The sequence below is a fragment of the Cibotium barometz genome, chromosome 56, assembly GCF_041138505.1.
Source record: "Cibotium barometz isolate CiBa-2024 chromosome 56, ASM4113850v1, whole genome shotgun sequence".
NCBI lineage: Eukaryota > Viridiplantae > Streptophyta > Polypodiopsida > Cyatheales > Cibotiaceae > Cibotium > Cibotium barometz.
Window position 1 is genome coordinate 21,729,748 of NC_141101.1, and position 12,109 is coordinate 21,741,856.

The window sequence follows — 12,109 nt, forward strand, 5'->3', positions numbered from 1 at the left end:
AAGAAAAGTGGTTGCAGGTTACTAGGAGAGGACATCGCATGAACACAAGAATCAATGCAAAGGTTGCAAGAAGACCATCACCAATGTTAGAAATTTAAGATGGGAAATGTGAGACATAAACAAAACTCAAAACGCTAAGGTAAGCAGCATTAGGAGGCATGAGTCACAACAAAATGCTTAGAAGAGCTTTATTCGAGATCCATGTCCTTTCTTTAAACTTTTTTTTTTGTTGTTATTATGGGACCAACAAGTCCTCTGAAACAGCCCATGAGTCTATAAGACCAAAAGACATACAACAAAATACTTGAAATTGTTTTTTTTTTAGCATTGGAACATAAAGATTGATTAGCAACTTTACCAAGACAACCAAAATTACATGACATATAAAATTTGTCACTCTAATCAAACAGACATACTTGTTTGAGTAAAGTCATTTAGGGACATGTCCCTCTCCTCTTTTAGGCACACAAAGAGTGCAGGGCAAGTAAAGCAACATGACATACCTGAATGCTGACATCTTCAGGCAAAAGTAGATGCACCCATGCTACTTCAGCCACACAAACCTGCAGCCCAAAAATCAAAGAGTTTACATATACGAAGTAAACTGCATCAAAGAATGTTTGCTTCAGGCTTGTTAACAAAAATACTCCTATAGAGAAAGAGTAGCCCTTTTTAGATCGCAAAGGCAAGTGTGTCTTGCCCCAAGGGTCATCTAGTCAAAGGATTGCGGGCTACATTTGTCAAAGCATGCCAGTAAATTCTTAATCCTTGTTTGAGAGGTGTTAGAAAACTGTTTTCGAAGAATCAAAGCATGTGTGTGCTTATGCCTGTATTTTCTGAACTAGACCGTGACCAAAAACAAAAAGGGGAGATAGACACAGAAACAGAAATAAATACAATTATTTTAGCAAGGTAAGTCTCGAGGTTATTAGATTACACTGCTTTCCAGTCAGTGATCTACACCCATAGTTGCATGGAAACGTTTTTTCATACATTATGACACTGTCATTTGTTTGCAACACGTCTCTTTCATGCTTTTTTAAATAAACACAAATTTGGGCCAAAACCCCCACATTAAGTCTTTTCAGGCCCATCCCTCTGCCCCCTATTCCCCTCACCCCCATGCTCCCACCATTTGCACATTGCCCAACCTACTCTACATTGGACATGCAAGCTTCTAGACACCATAAACATTAGTTGGGTTTTGTTCTCCTGTGGTCACTCTCTCTTTGCTGAGTTTGACTCCTTATTTCTGTTGTTGATGGACATTTGGTGCTCCTGTTAAAAACATTGCAGGTTCTTCGGAAGGTGTTTTTCTTTATCTTCTTGCTCTCTACAATGTATCTCTGTAGTCAATGCACATATCCGGGTTAAACTACCAATAATGATACACACCCCCTTCCCTTGAATCGTGTTCTGTACAAGCCATTCCTGAAACACCAAGAAACTATGTTTACAGCTTTGCCACTTGCCCACCACTATTTACACTGTGGGGGCACTCTGGACCAGACAGAGAACTACTTCCCATAATCTATCAGTCTTACCACACACTCTTGCATCTTCTCATCGAACCTTTCAGGACACATGGAATATAAATAGACACAACCTATAGATTTCATGAAATGCCAGAAAATATCAAGCTTCAATTTTACCACCCAAATATCAAGTCTGTTAGGGAACAGTACCAACGCAGTGTCTGATGCCGGGGTGATGAGTCCAACATCCTGTATGGTGATGAGAGCAGCCCCTAAACCTCTAGCAGCAATTGTCATATGTAAAAACTGTGGTGCCAGAGGTTGCTCAAGGACAAGAGCCACTTTTGTGTCATTGCTGTATGCTTCGATATGGTTTGATCCACCCAGAACTGTCAAAACACCCTGCAAACAGAACATAGCTAGTCTTTGAAAAGTGCATTTTATGTAAAATGGGCCAGCAGCATCACACGCGTCTGAAATAAGGGTGCATGAAGGTGCAGTATAAAGTGGTGACATTGACTTGTTTGTGCATCTAAAGAAAGTAAAATGTTCAAAAAAAGTCACAAAAAGCAGAGACTGTATGTTCGAGATAGGAAATAATTAGTAGAATCAACAGGTCACAAGACAATTCTTTGAGTACGCACTTCTTTTGGTGCCTCTGTCATATAACAGTGACATTCCATATGCTGATCAGACAATCTCAAAATACATGGTAAATCCCAGAGAGTACCTTGGCATCAATGTGATTATAAAGAAGAAGGGATCTTGGTGCTACTCTCAATGAAGTCACTAGCTGCAAGATTAGAAAACAGAAAGAGAGGGTTGAGATACAATTACAGAATGATTATCCCTACCAATAGTAGCATGATCCTAACAGCATGATAAACACTTCTGAGTTTTATCTTACAGACTAAAGTGTCAAAATCTATACATATGACCTGTAACTGCACTGCATCTGTGAGGATGTGCAATCCTTGCTTGAGAATATCAGAATTCGATGGCTGCAATACTGGTAAGAGCCAGTCTCCCTCACTAAATAAGCGTACACGGGCCCTTACAAGGCACTGGAACCCAACATTGAAAGTCAAAACATATTAGTGCTTTGAACTACATCCCAGATGTTGATAACAGCTTCCGAAACCCTTTCCACCCATAGCCACAATAACAGAGAAGAGAAGAATATCAAAATTCATGTGGAACTAGGAACCATATTATACGTTCATCAGGCCATTAAACCCACCAATATGTTATCAACTGTCCAGAGGACCAGACTGTCAAGCTTTGAGACCTATTCATTGCAAGGTGAAGAAACTTTTTGTGTCAAGCAAAGTCAAACTCACACACCCAAGTACCACAAAGGGAGTACAACCTTTCCAAATATTTGCCAGTCAAGACAGCAGACAAGCCACAGGACTGAACCCCACAAGTGAGGAGCTGGTCCAGTTGAAGTGAACATCAAAAGCAGACTTGTGATTTCTCAAGCGCCTAAGAGTAATAAACAGGGTGAATAGGTGCTGAAGGTGAACTTGCGCTGCTGCCCCCGCCTGTCCCTCTTCTGCCCCCGCCTGCCCTCTGTTGCTTCCGCCTGCTCCTCTGCTGCTCCCACCTGCCCTCTGTTGCCTCCGCCTGCATGTCAAGAAAGCTTTGAGTTGGCAATTTGACATGAAAGATCTTGGTGAGTTGAGATACTTCCTTGGATGCCCTCGCCTGCCCATCTGCAACCCCCCACCTGCCCCTCTGCTGCCTTCGCTTGCATTTCTTCAGCCCCCGCCTGCCCCTCTGCTGCCCCCGCCAGCCCCTCTGATGCCCCTCGCCTGCCTCTCTTCAGCCCCCGCCAGCCCCTTTTGTTTCCCCCGCCTCCCCATCTGCTGCCCCCACCTGCCCCCTTGCTGCCGCCCCCCTGCCCATCTACAGTTCCCGCCTGCCCCTCTGCTGCCCCCGCCTGCCCATTGCCCTTACTTCCCCAGCTCCTCCCGCCCTTCAGCTCCAGCCTCTGCCCCCCTTCCTCTGCTCCAGCCTTTATTCAGCAGCAATTTTATCTGGATTCAAGCTGGCCGCCCACTTTTCTTGATTGGTCTTATGGCTTCTTCTGCAGCAGCCAATCCCTCGTCACCCCCACTGGCCGGGAGAATCATCAATTTTTCACAAGACGAGCTCACCTCTCTTCAGCACGACATTGACCTTGAGGTCCAGACCACCCTTGTTGCAAGAGTTTATGGTTCCCACCCTCTCGTTCGCAAGCCCGTGAATGGCTTCTAGCAGCTCTCTCTTTGGAGCTGATTGTGCACTTTCAGGATACTCGTTTGCTTGGTCGAGGCTTCTTCCAGGTGGACTTTCATTCTCCAGAAGCTACTTCTCAAGCTTTGGCTGGCAGCCCCTTTCCTCTTGGTCCTAGGAAGAGTTTTTTCTTTCAATACCAGGTGGGCTTTGATCCAGTGGTGGAGGATCAGCGCCTTACCCCGGTCTCACTACAGTTCCCTGCTCTTCCTCGGTCCTATTGGAAGCTTTTAGCTTCCACAGGAGCATCCTTTGGCCAGGTTCTAGAGGTACCAATCCTCTCAACCTCTCCCGCCTCAGCTTCCGCGGCCGTTACCGCCACTCTTGATGGTGTACCCCGGGTCCTTGTGCTTGTTCCTGATCCATCGATTACTGATGATCATGTTATGCTTCAAAGACCTGACGCATCTCATTTCCGCCAGAGGATGGAGATTGCAGGCAGATCTGACCAGTGTTGGATTTGTCGTCGACACGGTCACATTGCTAGAGATTGCCCCCAGATCAAGGGGCCATGCTAGGAGGTGGCGTGGTCCTGCCCATCAGAGGTCTTCTGCAGATGCCGAGACTCCAGCTGCTCCTTTGCCACAGCAGACCACATAGCGTTGGGTTGTGGTTAGGGATGGCAGGCACCCTTAGACCCCCGTACCTGCCCCTTCACCCACACCGCTTGTGGAGAACCCCAACCCCTATGCAACTCTTGCCTCACAGGATGTTAATCCTTCTTTGGAGGATGAGGCCTTGCAGGCACATGATCCGGATCCCTCACAAGAGGATGTTGCATTACAGTTACAGGATGATTGTACCCTTGAGGATGATGTTGCACATTCGCATTGTCATGGTACCTCTCCAGTTCTGAGGACTAGCCCTGGCTGTTTCCCCGAGTGTGAGAGAGAGGTAAGGTTTACATCGTCAAATTTTCCCTCCCTTACCTATGCGAGACGTACTTCCGCCTCTAAAGGGGGTCCTTCGTCGACCACGAGATCTGGTCGTTCCTACTCTGAGTCTTTATGAGGATTGTCTCTTGGAACATTCACGGTCTTGGGGGTTTTTTCCGCGTCGGCGGAAACAAATTGTAAAAACCCAACTTCATTATGCAGTCACAAGTGGACCTATGGATATATTGCTCTTGCAAGAGCATAAACTGGAAGCTAGTCAGTGTTTGAGACCAGGCAAGCTTCTCTTGGGACACACCTTTTGGTCACCGGCCGTTGGTACCAAGGGTGGTGTTTGTATCTCTGTTTCAGCTTTGATCTTGCCTTGCATCATGGGACATGGTGTTATTTTGCCTGCAAGAGCGCAGTGGATCCTTCTTATGCAAGGTACTATATGCATTGGTATTCTCAACCTCTATGCTCCTAACCATAGAGGTGAGAGGATTGCCTTTTGGAAATCTCTCACTACATTGATGCCTCTTGCCGACCATTGGATTATTGGTGGGGATATTAACATGGTTGAGATGCCAACAGATAAAAGAGGTGGACATGAGGGCTTGGTGCATCCTCTTGAAAGAGCGTCTTTAGAGAGGTTTATACTCTCCATTCATGGGAGAGATTGTTGGCATGAGGATGACATTTTGAGGAGTCCATCCACTCTTCTTTATTCATGGTCTAACAGGAGAAGAGATGCAGGATGTATCTATGCACGGTTAGACAGATTTTATGTGGATGATTGGGTGCTTGGCGAAGGTGGACATACTTTTATTGCTACATGCACCTCCAAATCGGATCATTGCCCAGTGGTTTTATGTATTAGAGATCCGAATTGCCATGGATCAGCACCCCATGTATGCATCCCTAATCATTTGTTTTCAAATGCAGAGCTATCGCGTCGTATGCTTGATATTTGGAGATCTCATGACTCCGTACAGGCCTTTCAATGCCTATGATATTAGTGACTTTTATCACATGTGCCCTGTGCAAGCGGCAAGAGGCCTTGGACTTAGAAAGGGCTATTAGACGTAGATTGGATGCCTTGCAGAAAGAGCACGAGAAACATCCTCATGCTCAATGGGTTGGAGATTCTTTATGTACTGTTAGGGCAGAACTTCATCACTCTCTTGAGCAGCGCGTGGAGTACCGTTTCCATGTCCAAGAATCCTTTTGGACACAGACGGGTGGCAGATGTAACAAACATTTCTTTGCTTCTCACGGCCCATCTCATGCCAGAGATAGTGTCAGGGAGTTGCAAGATTCACATGGCACTCCACTCAGATCCTCTTATGGTTAGACAGATTGCCACTGATTTCTATCGCCAGCTTCTTAGTGCTGAGCCGCATTCTGATTTGAGACATGCTCTTCATGCTTACCTCATGGTAAGTGTCCAAGGGAGGATGGCCTCTCCCCTGTTTTTTTCATTACTTTTTGGGATGAGATCGGGACTGAGATCACATCGGCTTTGCAAGAGATGTGGGACACAGGTTCTATGCCTTCTTCTCTCACTGAGGGGCATATTTATCTTATTCCTAAGAGCGGGGATAAGACATTGATTGGCCAATGGAGACCTATCACCTTACCTGGGATTGCCTTTAAGATTCTAGCTAAGGCAGTGAGCATCAAATTGCAACCAATTTTGCAGGATGTTATTCATGATACTCAGAATGGATTCTTACACGGCAGGAGCATCTTTGATAACATTTTCTCATTTTGGGAGGCCGTCGAATGGGCTAAAGTAAGCAATCAACCCTTAGCCAGTTTGCTCTTGGATTTTGAGAAGGCCTATGATAGAGTGGATTGGGACTTCTTTGAGGGTACTCTTAGCCATATGGGCTTTTCTCATGGATGGAACAAGGGAGTTTCATGCATGTATCGTGATGCCCACCATAGAGTTCTTGCTTGCGGTGATAGAGGAGAGCGGTTTAAGATTTCTCGCTCAGTACGACAGGGCTGCCCTTTAGCCCCATTATCATATATCATAGTTGCAGAGGCCATGAGAATCTTTCTCCGCTCCACTATTGGTATTTCGGGATTGAGGTTGCCTCTTCGCAGTCAAGGGGAATTGGTTGACTCTGAGTTAGCTGATGACACAGCCCTGTTTTTGGAGGCTTCACGTATATGCTTAAGTTTCTTCCAGGTAGCACTAGAGGAGTTCTGTTTGGCAGCAAGGGCACTCATTAATTTGCACAAATCCATTGGTTTTTGGGTTAGTGATTCACCGAGAGTTGATTGGATGCAAAGCTTGGTTTTACTTGGATCAGCAGAGGATGCACTGCTAGATATTTGGGATACCAAGTTGGGATTGATATTTCTCCTGCACAGCATTTTGCTCCAGTTCTTATGAGTATCCGAAAGAAGCTCCTCCATTGGAGCTCCAGGAGATTAGATTTAGCCTCCAGAGCTTTGGTGGCTAATCACGTTTTGGTTGCCCCAGCTTGGTTTATTGCCTCTTGTTGGTGCTTCTCTCATGCGTGCATTGGCCGATTGCGGAGATTGATCCGCAATTTTCTCTGGTCGCGTTTGGATGGCACCTCGCACACTCGTGCCAAGGTAGCTTGGCTCACAGTTATTCAACCCAAAAGAGAGGGAGGCTTGAATATTATCGATCCGGATGTTCAGTGCAGGGGGTTGCTTTGCAAACTTGTGGTCAAAGGTTTCCTACCAAGCACTAAGCCTTGGAAGGATTTTTTCTTGTCTCAGATTTCTGGATGTACACCCAGGGTCGGGAGAGAATGGATACCCAGCACACGTTTTTTGTTCACAGAGGCTGATATCACGACACCATCTTCCCCTCTTATTGGAGCCATTGTCAAAGCATGGAGAAGCATGAGATATTTTTTGTGACAAAGGCTTCCTAGGTCTTTGGACAAGGCTGACCGACAACCTATTATGTGTAACGAGTTCCTTAGGGATGAGGCAAGTCAGGCACTTGGTGCATCTCGTTATATGCAATGGTCCGAATGGGAGAGATGCGCATACACAGTTCTTGCTTGGAAGACCTTTAAGAGTCTTGCGGAGGATCGGAGAGTTGCATCTATTCAGCATCTTAGGAACTCTCGCATTCGTATTGATTAGATTGATGCAGCTATTCCGCATGAGTGGCTTTTTGGGACCTTTCACGGAGACTATCATCCGGGTTGGCTGGCATTTTTTCGAGGATAGGCATACCTCTGCATGTCATTGCTCTCCCGAGCCAGGAGGATACAGATTGCCTCATTTATTCTAGTATGGAGGAGATCATCCCAAATACTAGGCTTAGTCCAGTGAGGATTGTTGGTCGCTCGGGGAAGCACTGGTTCATTGATCCTTCTCCTCAAATAGTGACTCATGTGGCTCTTGGTGTTTGTGGTTATATGGTGGCAGTCCTATCAGATATCTTCAGTGGGATCCAAGAGAGTGGGAGTGGATTGATGCCTTCGATCCTTTGAAAAGCCTTCCTTTTTTCAGTTTCACTGTCCGGAATGCTAGGCTTCTCCTCACTCGACAGATGCATAGAATCGCTACTCTCAAGCCTCATTGGGAGAGCTATGATATTTCTCCAGTGATACAGCGTAGATATTGGCATAAACTTTGGCACTCATACAGAAGGAGCCATATCTCCCATTTCTTTTGGTTATTCTTACATGGTGGTCTCCCCACCAATCAGTGGAGGTCACTTTTCGGTGTAGCATTTTCCTGTCCTAGGTGTGCGGCAGATTTTGAGACCGTACAACATTGTTTATTGGGATGCAGCACTGCACAGCAGATTTGGGGTCCTATCGCCCAACTTATGGGCAAATTGAGTGGCGGAGCCATGCATGTGACTTGGGGGGCAGTTGCTTGGCTCTCCCAGTCCAGTCCGCAGTTTTTTTATGAGGGCAGTGGTACAAATTCTACAATTTTCATTCGTAGAGATATTGCCCAGCATGGTTTATTGCAGGATGTTCCTCACATCGGAGAAAACTGTAGTCAACTGGTTGGTCCAATGCCTTGGGGGAACCATCTCGTGACTCAGGGGGAGGCCGGTATTGGAGAGGCAGCAATGGTAATCTCTACCCACTTCGAGAATGGAGCCGGCTGGCACGCCACTCCAGATTTGGCGCAGCTAGAGGAAGGCGGGAGTGCTCTGGAGAGGCTGAAGAGGGTGGGCTGGAGGGGGGAGAGTCGATAAAGACAGCGGGAGAGGGGGTGGTAGGGTTCACTGTGCCGGGGGGGGGGGGGGGGGGGGCTGCGTGGGCCCATCGCCATCAGGAGTTGCTCTACAATAAATGCTCAAAATGGTTCTCTGATAGAACTGTATCGTCCTAGATCCTGCCATTCTGTTCCGCATGTCGACGTATCTCGGGTCTCGTCGGCGGTTGGCGGTCCTGCATCGGGCCAACAGTCTGCCACTCTCTTGCGCTGGCCTCAGCCGAGGCCCGGTGTGCTGGTACAGGGTGGCCTCTATCCCGTCCACCCCCTTGAGGAGAGTCTGAAGTGGGGTTGGGAGGGGGGGCTACTGGAGGCAGCCTCCTGGTATGCCGGTGAGGGCAGGCTCTAGTGAGGTGTCCCATCTGGCTATAGATGAAACATTGGCCTGGGAGGCCCGAGTACTCAACTCTCTACAGAATCTCTTCCCTGCAGACTAGGGAGAGAAATGATGTGAGGCACTGGGTCTGGGGAGGCGATGTAGATACGAAGGAATGGAATCCTGGCCCTCCTCCCAAGAACCGAGGCGACGTTAGGGGGGATTCCATCACCCTCCTGATAGCACCACCTATCATCGGAAAGCCTGAAACGCTAGCCCAAGGATTGCACGCAGGGTCAATGCCGTGTTGCCACCTCACAAAGAAGGCCTGGGCCGTACGCAATGGTACAGTGTTCAGTTGCAAGACTCTGTCCAAAGCTGTGGGCGAATCGAACTCAACGTGGTAGTAGCCATGCCCGAGGGCTGAGAGAATGAATATATGTGATCTTTCTAGCCACACGGAGGAGGCTTGCATGGAGCAAATCCCTGAGCTGTCCGCGCGCTGAGCGGTTAGCCACAATCCTAAACCCTAAACCCTAAACCCTGATTCGGCAACTTCTAGTCTTGAACCCCAGGAGTCGTCCATGGCAGCCGCTCCGTCTTGAACATTTATGCACTTACTTAGGTGGAAGTGCCTACTTGGACTTACTGCAGGCTATTATTACTGAGGACGGTATGTGCAGTGAAAAATTTTTCACATGAAAGAAAGTTGTTTTTTTATTTGTGTGAAAAGTTAAAGTTATCCCAATTTAGAAGGGATGTTCTTGAGTAGTCTGACCAAGTAGAGAGCCAAAGATGTGTCATAGTTGTGATTTGGGCTCTCTTGGAAACAAAGCTGTATCTGGTGGTGTCTGCAATTTAAAAAAATGCAATTTATGAAGAAAGCTTTTAACTTTTTGACCTATACGTATCCATCACTCCAAATCCTCTTCATGTAAAATTACAGATACCTTGAAAATGCCATTTTTAAAAGTTCCCAAGCTAGTAGCCCTATGGTTAGAGTGGAAGGTCCTGGGTTCAGAACATGTTAAGGACATCCACCTCCCTTGCTAGAGGGGGTTTTCATGCTAATTTGTGTACATGCATTGGATGCCACACATTACCTACCGCTCCTCACCTCCATCCGTAGTGCTTGTGATGTCACAAAGCATGCAATCGGGACACTCAAAGCTTTGTTGTCTTTGGCGTATGGACATCAAAGATCACAAGTCTGCTTTTTTTTTCTCAGAAAGAGACTTCTATTAAGTATGAGAAAAACATACAACTCTCACAGCTATAAGCCGGAAAAGAATAGAATCACCCCAATATGTAAGGTGATTTCAACCACTGAGGAGCATCATGATGCCATGTAAGACCTGTGGTACTAAAGGAAAAGAAGAAGCCATGGTCCCATTCCTGCATAAATATCACACGCTTCGCCTGCGCAGAACGAGAGGGCCCCTGAATGTGAGCCCAAGTAGCCATAAGAGTATGGATGATATCACCCCATATAGTACTAATGCACTGAGACCCAAAAATCTAGACACCCTCAATAGCCTCCGTGCATCTAGCTCTCCAGATCTGCCATGCTGTAATACTGGCAATAATCTCCCAACTGGTGTCAATCCTTTGTCTAGGTTGGCATGTTCAAGGAGATGGTGGCTCCCATCCGCATCTGTGTCCTGTTATACCACTCCAAGCCGTCCACCCCAAACAGTGGTGCAATGATCTTCTCCTCCCCCATGAGTGCAGCACATGGAAAGGATTGGAGCACAAAGTCAGTATCCTCCCCTATTCAAGGGCAGGCCATAGAGCGTTCACATGATTTGCATGACCTGTGCATCACGGATGTGCTAACCCACCTCTGGCCTTTGGCTCTGATGGAGTTGGGCGGCTCCACATTTGATCTGGAATCTTCTGTGGACTGCCAACGATTGGAGATTGGCTAGAGCCAAGGTGGCTTGGAGAGTGATCGTTCAGCCACCATGTAGAGGGGGCCTGGGCATCATCGACCCCTCCATTTAGAGCCGTGCCCTGCTGAACAAGTTGATAGTTCAAGGTCTTCTTCTTAGCGGTGAGCCTTGAAAGGACTTCCTACTAGCTAGGTTTCCACCGGCACTCTGATACTAGGGGCCCTTGGCCTCAAAGCATGAGATAGATTTTCATAGAGATGTGAGCACACGGCTTTAGCCCAACATTCGAGGACAAATTTACAACCAGTCTCTTGCATGCCTAGGACCATATGAGGCCGGCCTTGCAGCAATCAACACCAGTAGCCTCTGAGGAGCGACCTCCACAACCTTTGATATGGAATCCTATGGTACGTTTGCCTAGTGATCACATGTCTGGGGCTCACCAATACATCTCTTGGGGAGCCTTGAGCACAACCCCCGCTAGGTCACTTGGAGATTGGCTTGCATTCAAACAGCTACCCTTGGAGGCGCAGGAGAGAGGCCCTATTGAGATGCGGGGTAGAGACCGACTTAGGCTTGACATCGACTCTTCCATCCCCCCTGAGTGGCTAGCCCTGATACTGGATCCTTCTCCTCCACACTAGCTGGGAGAGTTCAACAGGCAAGGTATACCGCTGGCAATCCATGGCGCGGATGAGTGCTCCGCTCTACTACTCACCTTCTCTATTGGGCTTCATGGCAGACTGGATAGATCAGAGACTCTCGTAGAGGACCTTGGGAGCTGCACCTTGCAGAGGGTGAGGGTGATTGGTTTTCATGCACACGAGTGGCACATCGACCCTTCATTGGACAAGGTGGCCAGAGAGCGACTATGGCATCGCCTGCTACCCATTTCTTTGCGCCAGGTTCTAGCCAGAGGGGAGATTTGCAGTAGCATTGCCACATGGCATATTCGGAGAGCTCGATGTATCGAAGCCACCCTCACCCCACCAACCGAATCTATCCAGACCATCTAGCTCAATATCATTCATACCCTCCGTGGTCAAT

At 47.4% G+C, this 12,109-nt stretch overlaps 1 protein-coding gene across 1 annotated transcript in view; it reads right to left on the bottom strand.

The window, feature by feature from the left end:
• EMB3012 (embryo defective 3012) overlaps positions 1–12,109 on the bottom strand; it is a 172,127-nt gene that overhangs the window by 102,470 nt on the left and 57,548 nt on the right. Inside the window, exons 13-16 of the mRNA XM_086791541.1 lie at positions 2,414–2,539; positions 2,206–2,268; positions 1,686–1,877; positions 504–563 (exon numbers count right to left, since the gene is read on the bottom strand). Coding sequence (XP_086647667.1) covers positions 504–563; positions 1,686–1,877; positions 2,206–2,268; positions 2,414–2,539 — 441 coding nt within the window. The remainder of the gene's footprint in view (positions 1–503; positions 564–1,685; positions 1,878–2,205; positions 2,269–2,413; positions 2,540–12,109) is intronic.